Source organism: Brassica napus, chromosome A5 (genome assembly GCF_020379485.1).
Source record: "Brassica napus cultivar Da-Ae chromosome A5, Da-Ae, whole genome shotgun sequence".
In the NCBI taxonomy this organism is placed as follows: Eukaryota; Viridiplantae; Streptophyta; class Magnoliopsida; order Brassicales; family Brassicaceae; genus Brassica; species Brassica napus.
Genome location: NC_063438.1, coordinates 26,322,687 through 26,342,618, shown reverse-complemented (window position 1 = coordinate 26,342,618; position 19,932 = coordinate 26,322,687). Strand labels below are relative to the sequence as shown.

General features: G+C 35.2%; 6 protein-coding genes across 7 annotated transcripts; 5 read left to right on the top strand and 1 right to left on the bottom strand.

Annotated features, from left to right (window-relative positions):
* The first annotated feature begins 490 nt into the window (after nucleotides 1-490).
* Nucleotides 491-2,955, top strand: LOC106452862 (probable ADP-ribosylation factor GTPase-activating protein AGD11). Of its 2 annotated transcripts, XM_013895045.3 has the most exons (10): nucleotides 491-676; nucleotides 778-932; nucleotides 1,010-1,093; nucleotides 1,161-1,245; nucleotides 1,327-1,402; nucleotides 1,486-1,649; nucleotides 1,729-1,939; nucleotides 2,020-2,136; nucleotides 2,229-2,324; nucleotides 2,529-2,955. In XM_013895045.3, the coding sequence occupies exons 2-10, from the start codon at nucleotides 827-829 to the stop codon at nucleotides 2,808-2,810; spliced, it is 1,221 nt and encodes a 406-aa protein (XP_013750499.2). In that variant the 5' UTR covers nucleotides 491-676; nucleotides 778-826; the 3' UTR covers nucleotides 2,811-2,955. The 2 variants fall into 2 exon arrangements, with proteins under 2 accessions (XP_013750499.2, XP_013750498.2); XM_013895044.3 differs by having other exon boundaries at nucleotides 507-932.
* Nucleotides 2,956-3,952: 997 nt separating this feature from the next.
* On the top strand, nucleotides 3,953-7,653 carry LOC106452861 (rhomboid-like protein 19). The gene is made up of 8 exons (XM_013895043.3): nucleotides 3,953-4,104; nucleotides 4,202-4,326; nucleotides 4,559-4,619; nucleotides 4,688-4,854; nucleotides 4,965-5,070; nucleotides 5,207-5,409; nucleotides 5,508-5,645; nucleotides 7,362-7,653. The coding sequence occupies exons 1-8, from the start codon at nucleotides 4,093-4,095 to the stop codon at nucleotides 7,462-7,464; spliced, it is 915 nt and encodes a 304-aa protein (XP_013750497.1). The 5' UTR covers nucleotides 3,953-4,092; the 3' UTR covers nucleotides 7,465-7,653.
* Nucleotides 7,654-8,832: 1,179 nt separating this feature from the next.
* Nucleotides 8,833-12,564, top strand: LOC106452859 (polygalacturonase QRT2). Its single transcript, XM_013895041.3, has 9 exons — nucleotides 8,833-10,107; nucleotides 10,185-10,319; nucleotides 10,414-10,578; nucleotides 10,673-10,693; nucleotides 10,779-10,986; nucleotides 11,310-11,391; nucleotides 11,748-11,856; nucleotides 11,994-12,110; nucleotides 12,191-12,564. Exons 1-9 carry the CDS (start codon nucleotides 9,853-9,855, stop codon nucleotides 12,413-12,415), a joined length of 1,317 nt encoding a protein of 438 aa, XP_013750495.1. The 5' UTR covers nucleotides 8,833-9,852; the 3' UTR covers nucleotides 12,416-12,564.
* Nucleotides 12,565-13,030: 466 nt separating this feature from the next.
* LOC106452858 (serine carboxypeptidase-like 27) lies at nucleotides 13,031-15,269 on the top strand. Its single transcript, XM_013895040.3, has 8 exons — nucleotides 13,031-13,561; nucleotides 13,627-13,722; nucleotides 13,801-13,979; nucleotides 14,055-14,315; nucleotides 14,393-14,520; nucleotides 14,599-14,694; nucleotides 14,772-14,877; nucleotides 14,961-15,269. Exons 1-8 carry the CDS (start codon nucleotides 13,192-13,194, stop codon nucleotides 15,102-15,104), a joined length of 1,380 nt encoding a protein of 459 aa, XP_013750494.2. The 5' UTR covers nucleotides 13,031-13,191; the 3' UTR covers nucleotides 15,105-15,269.
* LOC106452860 (glycine-rich RNA-binding protein 4, mitochondrial-like) lies at nucleotides 15,251-16,262 on the bottom strand. Its single transcript, XM_013895042.3, has 4 exons — nucleotides 16,027-16,262; nucleotides 15,877-15,945; nucleotides 15,602-15,708; nucleotides 15,251-15,528 (listed from the first exon to the last, which is right to left on the bottom strand). Exons 1-4 carry the CDS (start codon nucleotides 16,160-16,162, stop codon nucleotides 15,409-15,411), a joined length of 432 nt encoding a protein of 143 aa, XP_013750496.2. The 5' UTR covers nucleotides 16,163-16,262; the 3' UTR covers nucleotides 15,251-15,408.
* A 1,493-nt stretch (nucleotides 16,263-17,755) lies between these two features.
* LOC106452857 lies at nucleotides 17,756-19,617 on the top strand. Its single transcript, XM_013895039.3, has 3 exons — nucleotides 17,756-17,988; nucleotides 18,109-18,606; nucleotides 18,951-19,617. Exons 1-3 carry the CDS (start codon nucleotides 17,910-17,912, stop codon nucleotides 19,469-19,471), a joined length of 1,098 nt encoding a protein of 365 aa, XP_013750493.2. The 5' UTR covers nucleotides 17,756-17,909; the 3' UTR covers nucleotides 19,472-19,617.
* Nucleotides 19,618-19,932: the final 315 nt, after the last annotated feature.

Below are 19,932 nucleotides of genomic sequence, written 5' to 3'. Positions count from 1 at the left end.
CATAGGTATGCCGGGGATGTGTATGCGATATTCTGTAATGAGTTTTTATGTGTTCAAAATTGTCAAAACACCTAAACTGGTTCATCAAAAAGAGTGTCAAAAGCTATGAACCAAGGTAGTTGAGAGTTAGATTAGGCACCAAGTCACGATATAATAATAATCACAAGAGTCAACTACTGCTATGAGCAAATCAAAGGACATCATGTCTCACTAATGAACTTGAGAAACTTGGATATTTTAATATATATATATATATAGGTGTACCAGAAAATGGAAAACACCAAGAACAACTTTTTGTCATATATTCTTCTGACCAGAAAATAATACTTGTGCATTAAGTTAGGTCTATATGCCGACTGGTTTTGTGTTTGTATGTGGTTTTGTCACGATGTGCTTCTAAATAAAGATATCTGTAAGGTTGTTTTGCAAATCATAATTGTTTTATGACGTGTCAATTACGATATTTTCACAAAATAAAATTGAAAGAAAATCTCAACTCATTGGGTGTTGTTTCTTTATCCTCTCATCTCATCTCATCTCTGGCCGACAAATAAAACAAAAAAACACACACCTAATCATAGGTTTCTCCATCTATTGTCTGCAGGATGATGCAATTTCTCCAAATTATTTCGTAATTTTGTTGTTTTTTTCTTCGGTTAGACGTTTCCCCTCCTCGGTAGTTATACCAAACACAATCTGTTGTTCTCCCTCTTCTACCAAAATATTCAACTGATTCTCAAATAAAATTCAAATGTTTTGTCCTTTATTTTCTTAAAGATTCTCGTTCAGGGCATGTAGTGGAATCTTTCGGACAAAAGCTGTTTGAATGTCCCAGTTCTTTTCTGAACATCTATCGTGTTCTCGTTGTCTCGGGTCTAGTTTAGAAATGTCTCTCGGCCAAACAAATGTCAATCCTATCGAAGTTTCTTCTGGTATCCAACACAATCATTTTAATCTCCTCCAAGTCTTTCCTATGAAATTTTTTTAAATGTTTGGCTTTGTCTTTCAGGGTCGCATGCTTGTTTATATGACCTTTTATGTTCAGAGACACCAAGAGGGACTCTTCAAAAGGATTTTCAGACATCAACTTCTGGTAATATCTAAACTTTTCTAAGTTAAAGATGTAGATGGTCTCATGTCCTCCTGTTTGGTATTTTCAGATCCTCGAGATCGGTTGGAGAAGTTGTTGAAGCAATCTGGTAATAAGTATTGTGCTGACTGTGGATCTCCTGAACCTAAATGGGTGTAAGTTGACTGACATATATATGTGTGTTCTTGTACATTTTTTTATTGATAGATTGAATCATTTCTATTGGTGTTGTGTAGATCGTTAAGTCTTGGTGTATTTATCTGCATTAAGTGTTCTGGAGTACACAGAAGCCTTGGAGTTCATATATCAAAAGTACTCTCTCTCATCACAATCTGGCTTCTCTCTGCTTTTTTATATGTTTAGAGCCTTTTAATTAATTTGGCCGTTAATCACAGGTTTTTTCAATTAAGCTAGATGAGTGGACAGATGAGCAAGTTGATATGCTTGTAGGGTACGGTGGAAACAGTGCAGTGAACCAGAGATTCGAAGCTTGCAACATGGACCAGTTAAAGAAACCAAAACCAAATTCTAATAATGAGGAACGCAATGATTTCATCAGGTGACATATTTTACTTATAATCTGTTTATAATCATATTTTATTTATAATCATCTCATTGTTTGTATCTTAAATCCACAGGAAGAAATATGAGTTGCACCAGTTTATGGATCCACAAGATAGTGCTTTGTGCACTTATGAGCAGCCTACCATAATAAATAATTCACTACCGTCTTTATGTTCTGCTAGTGCTAGCCACCGGTCTGCCAAAAACCGTATTGGTCAAGCATTTAGGAATAGCTGGGGAAGAAGAGAATCTGATCACAAATGCCCCAAGAAGAGCAATTCTATGGTAAATAAGCAGTGGACATGCATGCATACATTTAGGTAATAAATGTTGCTAATGTTAGTTGTTGTGGGTGTGTTATATAGGCAGGTATGGTTGAGTTTGTCGGATTGATTAGAGTTAATGTGGTTAAAGGAACAAACCTAGCGGTTCGAGATGTAATGACCAGCGATCCTTATGTTATCCTTTCTCTTGGACAACAAGTAAGCTCTCTTCAAAATCTCTCTACACTTGTATGATTTAAAACTAAATTCTCATGGAAACTTATTCTGATTTTCTCTTTACGTTGTTGAAGTCGGTGAAAACAAGAGTGATAAAGAACAACTTGAATCCTGTGTGGAATGAGACCTTGATGCTTTCCATACCTGAGCAGATGCCTCCTCTCAAAGTGGTAAGTGTTTGTGTCTTTATAGTTTTTAAAAAATATTGAAAAGATGTGAAATCTATTAAAACTGAAAACAGAGAGCTCTGTACTCAGCTCTTGAACCTATAAAACAAAAAACTATTAACTAGTTGTTGTTTAACTGCTATAAAAATAGGTTAAACACTAGTACACCGAGTTATACCAAACTCTTTAACATGTAACGTTTTGCAGCTAGTGTACGACAAGGATACATTCACGACAGACGATTTCATGGGGGAGGCAGAGATAGACATACAACCATTGGTGAGTGCAGCAATAGCTTACGAGACATCTAGCATAAAAGAACCGATGCAGCTGGGGAGTTGGGTGGCGAGCAAAGAGAACACATTGGTGAGTGATGGGATAATCTCACAGGACGAAGGAAAAGTGAAACAAGACATATCCCTCAGGCTTCAAAAAGTGGAGAGAGGTGTTCTTGAGATACAACTTGAATGTCTTCCTCTCACTCAATGATTGATAACACTCTTTTGTCTCCCTCTTTTATGTTGTTTTGATTAGAGATGCTACTTTCTTGTTGATCCACCTCAAACCCTATGTAAAAAAAAGCCATAACTTGATTGATGATTCTTCAGAACCAATATCCAAATATTACGAAAAACGATCAAGAGTTTCAATCCAATTTTCCTTTTAAACATTAATGTATGGTTCGGTGTATAAATTTCTTAAGATGGATATATTATTGTGTTGTTTTAATCAGTCAGCACCATAAAGGAACTAATCTTGTTCAATTTTCCCTTTTTGAGGATAGGATAACATTACAAGTTGCAAATGTGTCACACCACTTCTTGATGAAGCAAAAATATAAAAACCCGAATACAATAATAATCCAAGCAGTAGATTAATATATAAACAAGATGGTTAAATAATAAGTTAGCCTTAATTAACTGGAATAATTACTTGAAATTTCTTAATATCACATATTTTTTTGGTCAACATCACATTTTTTTTACTATACATTAGAGCATACATTAGAACATGATTAACCATGGTTCTTAAGTTAGTGTTCTTGATTTGACACTTTTTTTTTATACATTTTTGTCGAGTAAGAATCGGCTCTTATATTATTTATTTAATAGACAGTTCTTAGTTTTTCTCAATTAAAAATTAAGAAATGGTTTTTAGCCGAAGCTAAAAACCTATGAAGCACGGAGACGTCAAAGTGATTGACGTATCCGTACCGGAGACGGAAACATGTAATTATGGAATGTTTCTGAACAGTTTGTTTTAATATTTTTCTTTCTTAAGCTTGTTCCCTTTCTTTTCATCCAAATAAAAAATAAGAAATAAAAGTCTAAACTAAGATTTTGAATTTATAGCCTTCTTTCTAATGTTTTAGTTTATAAACTTTTCACTAGACAAGATTTACAATGATATTTTTTTCATTTTTCAGTATATAAATATACATATACATATATTTGTTGATATATATATACCGTACCCGTACCTATAAATTTTTAGTTTTGCCGTTTTCCATCTTCGTTTCTGTATCCGTATCCGTTTCGGTGCAACATAGCCATGAACCCCCACCGTAAAAATCCGGGTTAATCATGGTTACTCTTGGATGTTGAAAATAGTTACCGCGTTCTTTATTTTATATTTATGTAGAGAGAGATTAGAGATATGGGGCCAACAAGTCCGGTAACACGTTTAGTATAATTAAATAATAACAATCTCCGGTTTAAGGTTCAGCTGTGCGTCGACGAGATCTCAGATCTCTCTCCGATACTCCGGCGAGATGAGTTCTCCGGTACGAAAGATCTACGAGATCTGATCGACATCCTTTTGATTTCTTCCTTTGTTTGGAATCGAATCGTCGTCTCTGATCTACCTTTGTTTGATTTCAGGGAGCGAGCATGTTCACCAATTTCACCAAGCTCTGCAAAGGCCTCGCTCTTGTGCTCGTCGTTGGCCACGTCTTGGTTCACTTCGTTCCCGCCACCGTCACGTACCTCGCGCTCATTCCCGCGAGGTATCCCCTCCTCCTTACTCACTCGAATTTTGATCTTGCCTGCGGTGAAACTGATTGGTTAAGGTTCCGTTTAGGTCAAATCAGATGAGAAATTGTATTAACCTAGGATGCGAATTTGATGATCGAATTCTTGAAATTTCCACTGTGAAATGATCTTTGATGCTCTTTGCATAGTGTAATCAGACTTACTTTAGTTCAGTTCATGACTTGTGTTACACTCTCTTGATTTTAGGACTATTCCTTTTGGCTGGAATCTGATTACAAGCGGCTACTTTGAACTCTCTGTATATGGGGTATTGTTTCTCTGCTTCAGCTTGTTCCTATCTAGTCTTGATCTCTAGTGCTTGAGTGACTGTTGCAGGTTGTATTCAGCACCGTTTCTCTACTCTTTATGGGAAAGTTTTTGGAGCCTGTCTGGGGTTCCAAGGAGTTCCTTAAGTTCATCTTCGTCGTGAACTTCCTTACCTATCTCTGTGTTTTCGTTACAGCCATTGCTTTGTACTACATTACCAGGCTCGAAATCTACCTGTGAGTACTCTTTAAGTTTCTTTCTTGTTTATTATATTATATCCTCTCACTTTAGTATATGAAGGGATGTTTTAATTATATAACCTCTTGTATGTTGTCTCGTGGGTTAGATATATGCCCTTTGCTGGTTTTCATGGTGTCTTGGCAGGCCTTCTTGTTGGGATCAAGCAGATAATACCTGACCAGGAGGTACTACTCGTAAAGATAAAAGCAAAGGTAATAAGTAATAACCCTTTCTTTTTTTTTGCTTTCTAGTAAGAAGTGATAAAAGCTTTGACATTTTCTTAGTTTAACCTGGGCTAGTTGAAGAAGAGCTCATATCCTATTCTTGCTTGTGGTTTATATGCTGCAGTGGTTGCCCTCTATTATGCTAGTTTTGTCAATAGCCTCAAGCTTCTTCACACTAAATTCAGCAGCATATCTTCCCACTTTGATATTTGGTACGTATATGGGCTGGTTATACCTCAGATACTTACAGAGGAGGCCAGAGACAAAGCTCAGAGGTGATCCGAGTGATGACTTCGCCTTCTCCACCTTCTTTCCTGAACTTCTCAGGTGAAAGAATATTTAACTTCTTTTCATTCGAGTTGGCTCACAAAGTAATACTTTACTTACTTGCTGCTTGTAAATTTTCCTCTTCTCAATAAATGCAGATCGGTGATTGAACCTATAGCCTCGATCTTTCATCGGATGCTTTGTGGACGATCAAATGCCACCAGCGAAGACCATGGCTATACTACCAGCGGTGCTCCATTACCCGGCTCTGACTCTGCTGAAGCTTCCAGGAGGAGGTAAAATACTTCTTCTTTTTTTTAAGGGTTTTTAGTAATTAAACCCCTCAACTAAAGATGAATCGTAAAAAAAACCCTCAACTTTAAATCCTGTGAAATAAACCCTCAACTTTAGTTCCGTTAACATATGTTACCCTCCGTCTAAAAAACCGTGACGGAGGGTGAAATATGTTAACGGTTTATAAGTTGAGGGTTTATAATGTTGAAAACTTAGTTGAGGGTTTTTTTTACGATTCAAAAATAGTTGAGGGGTTTTATCACTAAAAGTCATTAAAGAGTTTTTAAGTTATTTATTATCCATTTATACATTGTTTTAGATTGATTTGTAAGCCTTTAAACCTAATTTATATTTTTAATACATTAATATATTATAAAATTAATTTATACTTCTTAAATTAATAATTTTCAACACGATTTACAATTTATTATAACTTCAAAATATTAAATTATTTGATATTTGACAATAGTGATATAAAAAAAATTGTGTGTTTATATCGTCATTTTCAAATATCAAATAATTGAAAGTTTCTAAGTTATATTAAGTCTTAAATAGTGTTGAGAATAATTCATCTATGAAGTCAATCTTTCTATTTGGAGTATGACGTACTTTTTCTTATTTTCATGATTTTTATCATCAGGCTCATACTTTCCTATATTGTTCTTGATTTATTGTATTACTTTATGTTTCAAATATATTATTGATCAAGAAAATAAAAATATAATGTAGTTATTCAGAAATCAATGAGAATAAAAATAATCATGCATTATTTTGGAGGGGGGAAAAGTATGAACCGGATGACAGAAATCATGAAAATAGAAAAAAATGCGTCGTACTCTAAATAGAAAGATTGACTTCATGGATGAATTATCTCGACACTACTTAAAACTTAATATAACTTAGAAACTATAAATTATTTCATATTTGACAATGACGATATAAACACACAAATTCTTTTATATCACTATTGCCAAATATCAAATAATTTAATATTTCAAAGTTATAATAAGTTGTAAGTAGTGTTAAAAATTATTAATTTAAGATGTATAAATTAATATACAAATATATTAATGTATTAAAATTTATAAATTAGTTTTAAAGGCTTATAAATCTTAAAACAATGTATAAATGATAATAAATAATTGAATAACATTTAATGACTTTTAGTGATAAAACCCCTCAACTAAAGATGAATCGTAAAAAAAACCCTCAACTAAAAATCTAGTGAAATAAACCCTCAACTTATAAACCGTTAATATATGTCACCCTCCGTCACGGTTTTTTAGACGGAGGGTAACATATGTTAACGGAACTAAAGTTGAGGGTTTATTTCACAGGATTTTTAGTTGAGGGTTTTTTTTACGATTCATCTTTAGTTGAGGGGTTTAATTACTAAAAACCCTTTTTTTAACTTTCTTATCTCTTTCATGCTCTACTACTGGTAGATTAGATGCAAATGCCCAGAGCTATTTGGGACCTAGTGCAGATCATTTCTTCAAACATTAGTATAAATTGTTTCTTGGCTAGACATTGTTGAAACATAATCTAGGATTTGGTTAGTAATGAATGATCCTATTCATTCAGTTTCTAAGAATAAACAGTTCTGGTTTGTCAATTGTCATCATAATTTTTTCAAAATCCAAAGAGAAAACTATTTCCGATTCTCAAAAACAAAACCGACCTTCTTTTGATCTTCCAAAAAAATCTTGTTGCTGCAGAGAAAGAGGAGCTAGAGCTCTAGAGGAGAGACTTGCAACGGAAAGGTTAGTTCCTTCAAGGAACAAAGATGAGTTGCAGAGTGATGCTTTGGATAGCGTTTAAGTGGAGACTGCAACTAGTTTTGTTGAAGAAGTTGTGTGGGTTCTTGTTTTTTTTTCTGTTTGTTTATGAAATTGGCTTTATACAGACAGAACCGATCAGCTTCTCCGTAAATTCTTATGACAGTTAAAAAGAAATTAGTGCATTAATTTCACTGGACGAGAGAATTATAGATGTATACATGTTTCACTACCTCCAGGTTTTTTTTCCTTTTTTTTGGTAATGAAATTGGCTTTAGACAGACAGAACCGATCAGCTTCTCCGTAAATTCTTATGACAGTTAAAAAAAAAATTAGTGCATTAATTTCATTGGACGAGAGAATATAGATGTATACATGTTTCACTACCTCCAGTTTTGTTATGCTTGTTTCACCATATCCGTATGTATTTGGTTTCCGTGGGAAGTTCTCAATGAGAGGAAAAAAGACAAAACGAAATTGGAAATGACGTCAGCCTTGACAAGTTAACCACGTCAGGCAATAGTTCAATCTTTGTTGTATGGAACAGAACAACCACGTCAGGAAACTAGTTAAGAAGGAGATCAGTTTATTCTTTGTAATGTACTAATGTGATTGCAATATATCACATAGATTCTAAAGAGCTAAAGTAAAGAATGTTAATTCCTTTGACAATTTTACTTTCAGAGTTGAAACAGAAGAAATAAAATGTTTTAAAGGAGCTTAAGAAAACTCCTCCATTAGGGTTATTTCTGGTTTGGTTTAATATTATCACCTAACGCAGCACAAATAGTACAGAGTTAAAAGATAATGTCACACGCCAAATCTCAATCCGATGCAACAATCTAAACCTTCTCTAACTTAACCTTTGACATAGTTTACCAATTATCCATCTTCTCTCTTTTCTGTTAGCTCTGCCCACTACTATCACTGTAGGTTGACTCATACTACGTACCAAAACAGCATGTTACTTTATTTTTCTATTTAAATCGTATACATTTTTGGTCATCAAACAGGACGTGATACGATTGTAATATTTTTCGAAACAATATTTCTCTGCAGTGTATAGTTTTACGTAGTTGGAATTCTTCTAGTTTAGGGGCATTACCTTTCCACAGTAGAGATACCACCGAAAAAGAAGTAAACGTGAATTTGGTTTCTTACCGAAAACACAAAGACGTACTTTGACCACAATACAACAATATTGAAGGGAAACACTCATACTATAAGAGTTGAATTGTTTTCTAACTGGCTACAAATATTCGGCTTCAAATGATCTGAGACCGAAGTATGAAAAGGTTAACGGGTTGGAATTGGATTGAAGAAATAACTAACAAAGTTGAAGTTAAAGCTTTAACCAACAAAACTGCTTTTACTTGAGAGACTTTATATTTCAGTTATTTGCAGATAACCTAACTAAAACCCAAAGTCAATACTTACTTTCTCTGTTTAGGCCGAGATTAGCTCTTCCATTTTCAGCTCTTTTTTAAATAAACATGTGTATATGAAGCTCTCTTACATTCATGTCTCTTACCCATGAATTTTGGGATATGACCAGAATTTTCAAATTGTTAGCCAATCTTTTCCCATCACATAAGAAATTTACGGGTTTAATTTAAACCAATTATAAAGTAAAAGTGTAATTAATATGAGACCAAGTCATGCAATTCACCTTTGCCTATTTCGAATACTGCATTAGTAAATATAGTCATATTAACAAAAGTTCAGCTAATAATTAAAAATAACTCAATATAGTGCTTTTAGAACATGATTAACTTAAAATCCAAACAAAAACCTAGGGCATGTTCTTGTAAAAAAATATCTCGAATTTTTGTAAGTGAAAAAACAAACCAAGATTTTAAGGTAAAAAAACATCTTAGTCAAAAGAAAAAACAAACCAAGATTTTCAAAACCTTACCTTTAGACTTTAATCCAATGCCCTAAAACGATCCATCAAGAGAATGGTGAACTATGTGAGCGTACAACATGACGTCAGAAATACAATTTCTATTTGATAACTTGTTCTGAAAAGACCAACTTTGAAAATTTCCTTATTTATTATCCTGAAAACGCAAATGATTTTATTGCTTATAAATTTTACGTTAGGAATGTTATAGCAAAAAAGTAATGTTTATAGTTCATTTATCTTAATTCAATTTTCTGTCAAAGTGTCTTTAATTCGTGTATATTAATCAAACTAAAGTAAACGTCACTGTACATTTTTTAGGAAACGATTTGAGTAATGAAAGTGAGGAATTATAACGAACATATTTAATTTTTTCTAAATCTCTTTCAACTTTATACTTCTTTGTCTCCCTCTTTCATCTCTATAAATATAGGCACTTTTGCATTCTCTATGACACATCACTCATTTCTTTCCTCTTCTACGTCAAACCCAACCTTAATCTAACTTTGAGAGAATTTACCCAAAATAATGTATCAAAAGACCATAATCTTATTAACAATTCTCTCAGCGTCTCTTCGTTTCTGTTCCAGCAGCTACCCATTTGATCCTAGATATGATCAGTCCATGTCTCCCGATTTGTATCTTGAAACCAATCATCTACATGGTCACATTACACGTAACAATCACATGAAAAATCGCCATGGATATGCTCCTGCATCTTCTCCTCGAGCTTTTAACGTCAAATCTTTCGGTGCTAAAGCCAACGGAAACGACGATTCTCAGGTAACCGTAATGTTTTTCTATGGAAAATACAATCAATTAAAATTTTATATTCAATTTTAATATGAAATATATTGTAGGCATTCAAGAAAGCTTGGAACGCAGCTTGTTCATCAACCGGGACAGTTTACGTCGTGGTTCCGAAAAGTAGAGCTTACACTCTTAAGTCGGTCAAATTCTCCGGTCCATGCAAATCATCATTGATTGTTTTTAAGGTAAGATATAAGCCAATGCAAGTATAGGCTTAGTTATTGTTTTATGTATAACGTTTCATCATCTTATTTATAACTTCTTGTGAATGCGAATTAGATTTACGGAAAGATTGAGGCATGGAAAGATCCATCAGCCTACAAGGAACGTAGGCTCTGGATTGTTTTTGAAGCTGTAAATAACCTTCGTGTTGAAGGAGGTGGACGCATCGACGGTAATGGAAATAAATGGTGGCCAAATTCTTGCAAGATCAATCCTAATCTTGTAAGTTCTTAATTCGGATCATTGTCTCATAAGTCATAAAGGACTTAAAACTCTAGAAACTGATATTGAATACCATTTTCTTTTCGTTAAACAGCCATGCCTGGGTGCTCCAACGGTGAGAACCTCAAACGCCCTTACCTTATTGCTACTTATAAATATTAAATAATGAATTAATGTGATTAAATAAACTAATGTGGCAGGCGGTTACGTTTGTGGAGTGCAAGAACTTGATGGTAAGTAACATTAGGTTGGAAAACGCACAGCAAATGCATATGACGTTTCAGGATTGCGAAAACGTGAAGGCTTTGAATCTTATGGTCACCTCTCCGGGTAATAGTCCTAACACTGATGGGATTCACGTTACCGGAACTCGCAATATCCTCATTCAAGATTCTATCATCCGTACTGGTAATAATTCTTTTTAGATGTTAAATGTACTCCCTACTTTCGTATCGTTTTGTCAAAATTTTCAAGAAGTTAATAGATAAATGAAATTATTCCTATAAAACAGTTTACTTTTGAACTTCTCTTCTTCTGATTACAGTTATTATTATTATTAACTTTGCAATATGAGGAAATTAGATATTTTCATATCAAACTTTACACTCGAATTGCTTTTCTTATAAGATATGTGTTTGATATAGTAAAGGAAAACAAGTGAGCTATATAATATTTGTTTGTTTTCTTTTGGATAATAAATAAATGTGTTGGATTTGTTTTTGGTGATGAAGGTGATGATTGTATATCGATAGTGAGTGGGTCGGAGAATGTGAGAGCGACGGGCATTACATGCGGACCAGGTCATGGAATCAGGTCTAACCATCTCTCTCCTTATTTTCACCTAAAGTTTTCGTTTTCATCTTATCTTTAGCAAACATGCTCTATACCAACACTCTATTTGTCAACTTCTTTGTTGGGGAGCTACCAACTAATTTTTATCAACTTGAAACCAACGATTTTAATTCAGAAAAAAAAATTAAGAGATGCTCAAAATAATTCGATGCTACATGTTATTAAAATATATAGTAAAATTAGATTCAATGTTTTAAAAATGATTTTAGGCGCTCTAACACAAGCATTTTATTTGGTCTCTATATATGTCAAATTTCAAAGAATATAAGGTTAAAACCATGTGCTGACTGTTGACTACGTAACTACTGTTTTTATAGCATTGGGAGTTTGGGAGCAAATAACTCAGAAGCATATGTTTCAAATGTGGTGGTCAACAAAGCGACTCTTATAGGAACCACTAATGGTGTGAGAATCAAGACTTGGCAGGTAAATCCCCATCACTCGATTAATTTATAGGATGATGTTTCAAATGTGGTAGTCAATATTTTCTGTTATTTAACAATTAAACTTAGGATGATGTTTTAATTAAGAAGACATTAACTATCACAACTATTCATGAACAGGGAGGACATGGAGTGGCAAAAAATATCATATTCCAAGACATCATAATGAAAAACGTCACGAACCCAATAATCATCAACCAGGACTATTGTGATCGTGTTGAATCATGTCCCCAACAGGTTTGAACCAAATAAACAAATCTTTTTCTACACAGTTATAGTAACAATAGCAATAAAAACTGATATGAGATATGTGGTAGAAATCTGCGGTGCAAGTAAGCAATGTGTTGTACAAAAACATACAAGGGACGAGCTCAAGACCCGTAGCTGTTAAATTTGAGTGCAGCAAAAGCATCCCATGTCAAGGCATTTCAATGCAAAACGTTAAACTAGTCGACCAAACTCAACAAGATGTCGTCTCAACAGCTTCATGCTCCAATGTGAAGCTGGACACTAAAGGACACGTTTCTCCTATTTGCACTTGATAACTTTTGATCTCCTCCCAATTAAGAACCACATAGAAGTTGGTCATTTTCTCTTAAATTATTACAGTTTGGTCGTGAGTTATGTATATATAGACCATGTTTGAAGTATCATGAGTTATTCAATGAAAAGGTAATTAGAGTTGAGATTATTCTAGTAATTAAACTAAACCAAATAACTAACTATCAAATAATTTAACAGAGCAATAGTATCCATGGCCAGTCCTGGACCAAACTGAATAAAACATTCCCATATAACCTCTAATTTTTTTGAGCAAAATAACATAAACATATGCTTCCAAATTTACAAAAAAAATTTTTTTATTAAAATCTTTACTAAATCGCCTACGGCTTCCAAAATTTCAGGGTCGACCATGATAGTATCAGATTAGTCATTGATATTGTTCATCTGATGGATTAGTTGTGCTTACGTACATATAATTAGTTAAAATAAAATAAAAACCTGTCAAATCATCTTTGTTTTACCAAAATACATTTTTATACCCAGAAAAAGAAGAGAAAAAAGCAATTTTGTTTTACCAAAATACACCTTTTTACCAAAAAGGAAAGAAAATAACTATAAAAGTATTTTAGGGTCAAACTGCCAAAGTATTTCAGTTTCTCAGTTAGCTAGTGGTGAACTGATCTGTTAAGTAGCTGTAAGTTTGACTTCGAGAACATTAAATGTCTCCTACTCCTTCTCTTACTCTCTGAAAAAATCTTCCCAATCGTGAGGGGAATCCAAGAGTTCTAGATCTAAATCTCTTAGATCTGACTTCATGGGTTACTCTCATCTTCTTCTACTCTCTCTCTTACTCGCAGTTTCTTCAAGTTTTGTCTCTTCTTCCACATACGTAGAAGAACAAAAGAGAGACAGGATCACTCAGTTACCTGGACAGCCTAGTAACGTCGATTTCAGACAGTACTCAGGTTACGTCACCGTGAACGAACAACGTGGAAGAGCTTTGTTCTACTGGCTGGTCGAGTCCCCAACGACCCGTGACCCGAAGTCTCGACCTTTGGTCCTGTGGCTCAATGGAGGTCCAGGTTGTTCCTCTGTTGCTTATGGTGCTACTGAAGAAGTTGGTCCTTTTCGTGTTGGGTCTGATGGGAAAACTCTATATAACAAACTCTATGCTTGGAACAAATGTAAGATACTTTCTACAAGTCTCTCTCCAATGAATGGCTCCTCAGATTTGTTTTCTCTTTCTCAGTGGCGAACTTGCTCTTCTTGGAGTCTCCAGCTGGAGTTGGTTTCTCATATACAAACTCAACTTCAGATCTTTACACAACCGGTGATCAGAGAACTGGTAACAACAACAACTCTTTGCTGTCTCTCATAACCTTATTTTTTCAGACCCTCTGATTGTCTTTGATGGAATCTGCAGCTGAAGATTCCTATAGATTTCTTGTCAACTGGTTTGAGAGGTTTCCACAATACAAACACAGAGACTTTTACATTGTTGGAGAAAGCTATGCAGGTCATTTTGTTCCTCAGCTGTCCAAACTTGTCCATGAAAGAAACAAAGGCTTCAAGAACCCTTCTATAAACCTCAAAGGTTTTATGGTAAAAGATTTAAACATTTCAAGAACTTTGTAACTTTTTTGGGGATTTTTATTTTATTATGTTTTGCTTATTCAGGTGGGAAATGCTGTTACAGATGACTATCATGATTACATAGGAACATTTGAGTATTGGTGGAATCATGGTCTCATCTCTGATTCCACTTATCACCAGCTAAAGACAGCCTGCTACTCAGTATCCTCCCAGCATCCTTCTTTACAGTGTATGGAAGCTTTGAGAAGTGCTGAACTAGAGCAAGGCAATATCGATCCGTACAGCATTTTTACAAAACCTTGCAATAATACTGTACAACTCAAGAGCTTCTTGAAGGGTCGCTATGTAAGTTTCATACGATTGGTTCTTTTTTTTTTGTTTTTTTATGGGCTAATGCTACACTTTGCGTTGGATAAACTCAGCCATGGATGTCAAGAGCTTATGATCCTTGCACAGAGAGGTATTCTAATGTTTACTTTAACCGGGTCGAAGTTCAGAAGGCTCTACATGCTAATGTCACTCGCTTATCTTACCCTTGGAAGTCATGCAGGTCTAGAAAAGTTTCTACTTCTGATTGTATCAAAAGGTTTATATATATGTATTGAGTTTTTTTTCTGGTCTCTTGCAGTGATATTGTAGGAAACTATTGGACAGATTCTCCTGTTTCTATGCTACCAATATACAGAGAATTGATTGCTGCAGGTCTCAAAATATGGGTCTTCAGGTAACAATTTGTTTTGATGTTACCCTTAATAGCAAATGAAGATTACTTGGATCAATCTTTCTCTACATAATATGCAGTGGAGATACAGATGCGGTGGTTCCTATAACTGCAACTAGATACTCTATAGATGCACTGAAGCTGGCAACCATCACAAACTGGTACCCTTGGTATGATCACGGCAAGGTGAGGAAAATTTGAGCTTCTTCTAGTTAATATCTATGCAGAAACAGACTGATTTTGAGGGAAAAACGTATTGTAATGTGTAGGTTGGTGGATGGAGTCAAGTGTACAAAGGACTTACATTAGTGACAGTGACAGGAGCTGGTCATGAAGTGCCTCTACATCGTCCTCGTCAAGCCTTTATAATTTTCAGATCATTCTTAGAGAACAAACCTATGCCAATGTCTTGAAAACATACCTTGGGTGGAATCTCTTCCCCAAATACCTATTCTTTCTTATTCATCTTCTTCATGAATAAATCCAATGTTTCTTCATTCATTGTCTTCCTCAGTCCTTAAATTTACGCAAACGATTGTTTAGCTGTTCAGCACAAATCATAAGCTACTCTTATTCTCTGTGTAAAATCTTTATAAAGTCAAAGTCTTTCACACTACAACTTTTTGATACCACAAAGTTAAACCAAAGACAACCATGAGCGTATACAAACAATGCTGACTATTGTCATTTGGTTGATCCTATGAGATGATGCAGACATCACTTGAAGACCTTCTTCTCTCTGTCGCTATTAGGTTTCCCAAAACGTTGAACAACCACAGGACCACCACGCACCTTCTGAAGTGCAAAACCTATCCTCAATGGCCGACCAAATAATCCCTGTAACAAAGATTTATTACTTAAGATCACCATTCACAGAGATAGCAAAACAAATCATCTTCTTCTTCTTTACCTTTCCATCCATGGCGTGTTTTGCAGAAAGAGCATCGTCTTTCTCAGCAAAATCAACAAAACCGAATCCTCTTGACCTCCCACTTCCCTTGTCGTAAGCAATCCTAACTGAAAACATAAATATATTACACATCAAAGACACTAAAAGTGGCAATGGATAACACAGATCATTAATAAAGCCAACACATATAAACAATAAAAGTCCAAGCCAAATGTTCATTCAGACATTTCATCGAACACCTGGAAGAGTTTATAGATTCCGATCAAAACACTTACCTTCTTCGATCTTCCCGAAGGAAGAGAAAGCGTCTTTGAGAGATTGTTCGTCCACAGAGTAAGATAATCCTGCATACGGGTATCTATCAAAATCGTAACTTTATCAATGTAAATGTGTATACTGTGCCACACTATATAACTCATTCAAACCTCCAATGAACAGCTTGGAACTAGGCGAAGCAGAAGAAGATGAGCAAAAACGAGGAAGAAGATGGAAGCTAGAAGGAATCGAATGTTGAGGTATCGCTGAAACTCGTCTCACAAGCATCTCAATACCATACCTCATGATGATCAAAGTGATGAACTTTTTTTAATTTCGCTTTGATAATTGGGTTTAGTACCATTTCTCCATGGAGTTAACAGTCTAGCTAGCTTGAATTCGAAAAGATAAAGGTTACATGGGTATGCTAAAAGGTAATATTATGGACATGTATGGGCTTAAGGCCCGGACCAGCATTGTTTCTGAGCCCATCTGATATTAAGTCTTGGGCCTTTATAGAAACAAGACATCAATACAAAGCATCTGTTAAACTAGCTTACCTTTATGAGTTTTATCTTATTTTTCATTGGTTAATATCTAGGTGTTACCAAAAGTGATACTGTTCCTCGTAAAACTTTATGGTTACAACAATTTAATCCGTTGAAAAAACGAAAATGCAAGTGAAAGAAGAAGATGATAAAACAAGAGTATTTGGAAATTAATAATTGCAAACAAGGCCGCGTGGGCACATAAGGGATAGTGTGGATATAAAATGGGAGTTCGACCCCACAGAAACGTGTAATTTTGTGTTGTATGTCACATGCGTTCACTGACAATAACTATAGTCATAAATAACATTGCACATGCGTCTGATTTTCTTGCCCATATGTGTGGGATAATTCATTTAAACCCCTCAATTATTATTGGAAACCAGCCAAATCCACAATTGCAAACACCTTCTCTCACTCCATAACTACGTAATTACAGTTCCATCTGCCGCAAATCCCGTTAAGAAGAATAAATGTCCTACAAATTTCGTATATGCTCTTCTCAATAACATAATTTTTGTGTTGTTGTCCAAAGTAAACACAGTTAGAACGGTTGTTTTTAAAACACATAGGAGTATATATTAGGTTAAGTTCATACTTCCTCTGTTTTTTTTTTTAAATATCATTTTAACATTTTTTCTTCTTGTGATACACGAAATATCATTTTAAAATTTTAATAAAAATTATACTTACTTTTTATTTTAATATTTATTTTATATTGTATTAATTTTATAAATAAATTTATTTATCTCGAATACTATTGATCGAATATGTGTCATTAAAAAAACATAAATACATCTCAAATATTTATTTAATCTGTATAAAAAACATAAAAGTGACATTTTTTTAAGAAACGAATGAAGTAGTATTCTTGGGAATAATTGTTCTGTTACCCACCTAAAACTATTAGCTCTGGCTTAAATTATAAAGTAGTAGTTTACAAAAAGAAATAAAGTAGTAGATCTCTCATATTTTTATTTTTGTAAAAAGCAGATCTCTAATATTTTGCTAACACAAGAACATGTTAAACTCTTTTTCTAGTCCGTTCTCCTCATGTTTATTATCAAATTTGCATTACTCACCAAACGTTACTCCGTCTCAGTCCCTCTTCTTCTTTTTTTGTGCACCCCGTCTCAATTCCTCTAGATTCTAATAGTAACTATATGAAATATAACAATTACTATACGAATTTACTACCAATGGAAGTCTTTATACACTTCAAATGTGGGGAGTGTGAAAAGTTGTCAGAGCACAAGTGCCAATAAGAAATTAGAGGAGCACGAATCAAGGAGAAACTCTGGTATAGCTCTCAGCTAGACATACAGACAAACTGCATCAATGGGGTCCATTTACATTGACTCTTTCAACGTGATTTACTCTATCTCTCTCTCTATCTTCCCCCAACTCGCTTTAAATCACTTTCCCTGTATAAAGTCGCAGCATAGTCTTCCTCTAACTCTCACTGAAGCTCCTCACTCAACTCTTCTCTGTGCCAAAAGAGAAAAATGGCGGTGTCTAAAGCCATTGTTATACCTCTCTTACTAGTCTTATGTGCTGCTGCTCTTGGAGCTCCTGCCTATGAAGGTAAACACTCTCTCACTCTCTCCGTCTAGGAACCTAAATCAAGATATGGTGTTTCTTGGAGTGAAAGATTCTATCTATGTATGTAGATCTTATCTTTTTATGTTCTGTTTACTTCTTTAGGCTTTCTTCGCAATGGTAACTTCGAGGAGTCACCAAAGAAGACCGACATGAAAAAAACAGTTCTACTCGGCAAAACCGCCTTGCCCGAGTGGGTAACCACCGGTTTCGTCGAGTACATCGCCGGTGGTCCTCAACCGGGAGGAATGTACTTCCCCGTAGCGCACGGCGTCCACGCCGTGAGGCTCGGTAACGAGGCCAAGATCTCTCAGAAACTAAAAGTCAAGCCGGGCTCTCTCTACGCGCTCACGTTCGGCGCGTCAAGAACTTGCGCGCAAGACGAGGTCCTTCGCGTCTCTGTGCCTCCTCAGTCCGGTGACTTGCCGCTTCAGACGCTCTACAACAGCTTCGGTGGTGACGTGTACGCTTGGGCTTTCGTGGCCAAGACTTCTGTGGTTACGGTGACTTTCCATAATCCTGGAGTTCAAGAAGATCCAGCTTGTGGTCCTTTGTTGGACGCTGTCGCCATTAAAGAGCTTGTTCATCCAATGTACACCAAAGGTATACTATTAACCTCTTTCGTTTTGGTTTGGTTTAATTTGGTTCTGGTCTGGTTTCAATTTGGTTCTGGTCTTTAGTTTGGTTTAATCTGGTTCTGGTCTTTGTTTTGGTTTAATCTGGTTCTGGTCTTTGGTTTGGTTTCAGTTTGGTTCTGGTCTTTGGTTTGGTTTCAATTTGGTTCTGGTCTTTGGTTTGGTTTCAATTGGGTTCTGGTCTTTGGTTTGGTTAGTGTCTTTGGTTTTTACCGGTTTATTCGGTTAAGCTATAATGCTTAGTGTCTATCTATCCTTCCTCAGTTTTCATATCTATTTGTAGGATTTGTCTCATAATTATTTTAAATGCAGGGAACTTAGTGAAGAACGGTGGATTTGAAGAAGGTCCTCACCGTCTAGTGAACTCAACACAAGGAGTCCTTCTCCCACCTAAACAAGAAGATCTCACATCACCCTTACCAGGATGGATCATTGAGTCACTAAAGGCAGTTAAATTCATAGACTCCAAGTACTTCAATGTCCCCTTTGGACAAGCCGCGATCGAGCTTCTTGCAGGGAGAGAAAGTGCCATTGCACAAGTCATTAGAACTTCACCCGGTCAAACATACACACTCTCCTTTGCCGTTGGAGATGCTAAAAACGACTGCCATGGATCCATGATGGTTGAGGCTTTTGCGGCCAGAGATACACTGAAAGTGCCACACACTTCGGTTGGTGGAGGTCACTTTAAGATGGCAAGTTTCAAGTTCAAGGCGATTGGGGCAAGAACTAGGATTACTTTTTTCAGTGGCTATTACCATAGCAAGAAAATGGATATGGGATCTCTCTGTGGACCTGTCATTGATCAGATTGTGGTTTCTCGTGTCGCTTAGATCTATTGTAAGCTTTGTGACCATTGCATCATGTGCTCTAATTCTCGGCTTTAGCCTGCTCATGGACTTGGTTATTTGCTTTGTATGTCTTGCTCCTTTTGGAATTAAGTAATATTTAATTAATGATATATATTGTGATTTGATAAGTTTTGAGTTAAATAACGAGTAGTAACTAAAAACTTGCTTGTGATTCTGAAATTATAAAAAGTGCTACAAGAGCATTAGCTATTGAATAAATTATCACAACCTGGAAATTTTAAATTAAAGTGAGATTTTGAAATCACCTTCATAAAAGTGTAAAAAGTTGAAGTAGTTGAAATTCTTTTTAGAAAACACTTTCTAAAAAAATATAAAAATATTAAAACTAAAAAAAAGAACATCGGAACCTTTAAACTTATATAATAATAAAAATGCAAATCAAATTTCCTTTTTGTGTTTAAGGAAATATTAAAGTTAGATTT

Coding starts and splice junctions, on each gene's coding strand:
- LOC106452862 (XM_013895045.3), top strand. CDS start 827: ATGTCCCAGTTCTTTTCTGAACATCTATCGTGTTCTCGTTGTCTCGGG. Junction 1,650..1,728: donor GAACGCAATGATTTCATCAG/GTGACATATTTT, acceptor TTAAATCCACAG/GAAGAAATATGAGTTGCACC. Junction 2,137..2,228: donor TCCTTTCTCTTGGACAACAA/GTAAGCTCTCTT, acceptor ACGTTGTTGAAG/TCGGTGAAAACAAGAGTGAT.
- LOC106452861 (XM_013895043.3), top strand. Junction 4,327..4,558: donor CTCGCGCTCATTCCCGCGAG/GTATCCCCTCCT, acceptor TCTTGATTTTAG/GACTATTCCTTTTGGCTGGA. Junction 5,646..7,361: donor GCTGAAGCTTCCAGGAGGAG/GTAAAATACTTC, acceptor TTGTTGCTGCAG/AGAAAGAGGAGCTAGAGCTC.
- LOC106452859 (XM_013895041.3), top strand. CDS start 9,853: ATGTATCAAAAGACCATAATCTTATTAACAATTCTCTCAGCGTCTCTT. Junction 10,987..11,309: donor AGATTCTATCATCCGTACTG/GTAATAATTCTT, acceptor TTGGTGATGAAG/GTGATGATTGTATATCGATA. Junction 11,857..11,993: donor TGAGAATCAAGACTTGGCAG/GTAAATCCCCAT, acceptor ATTCATGAACAG/GGAGGACATGGAGTGGCAAA.
- LOC106452858 (XM_013895040.3), top strand. CDS start 13,192: ATGGGTTACTCTCATCTTCTTCTACTCTCTCTCTTACTCGCAGTTTCT. Junction 13,562..13,626: donor ACTCTATGCTTGGAACAAAT/GTAAGATACTTT, acceptor TCTCTTTCTCAG/TGGCGAACTTGCTCTTCTTG. Junction 14,695..14,771: donor CTCAAAATATGGGTCTTCAG/GTAACAATTTGT, acceptor CATAATATGCAG/TGGAGATACAGATGCGGTGG.
- LOC106452860 (XM_013895042.3), bottom strand. CDS start 16,162: ATGAGGTATGGTATTGAGATGCTTGTGAGACGAGTTTCAGCGATACCT. Junction 15,709..15,876: donor CTTCGGGAAGATCGAAGAAG/GTAAGTGTTTTG, acceptor TTATGTTTTCAG/TTAGGATTGCTTACGACAAG. Junction 15,529..15,601: donor AACACGCCATGGATGGAAAG/GTAAAGAAGAAG, acceptor TCTTTGTTACAG/GGATTATTTGGTCGGCCATT.
- LOC106452857 (XM_013895039.3), top strand. CDS start 17,910: ATGGCGGTGTCTAAAGCCATTGTTATACCTCTCTTACTAGTCTTATGT. Junction 17,989..18,108: donor TGGAGCTCCTGCCTATGAAG/GTAAACACTCTC, acceptor TTACTTCTTTAG/GCTTTCTTCGCAATGGTAAC. Junction 18,607..18,950: donor TCATCCAATGTACACCAAAG/GTATACTATTAA, acceptor TTTTAAATGCAG/GGAACTTAGTGAAGAACGGT.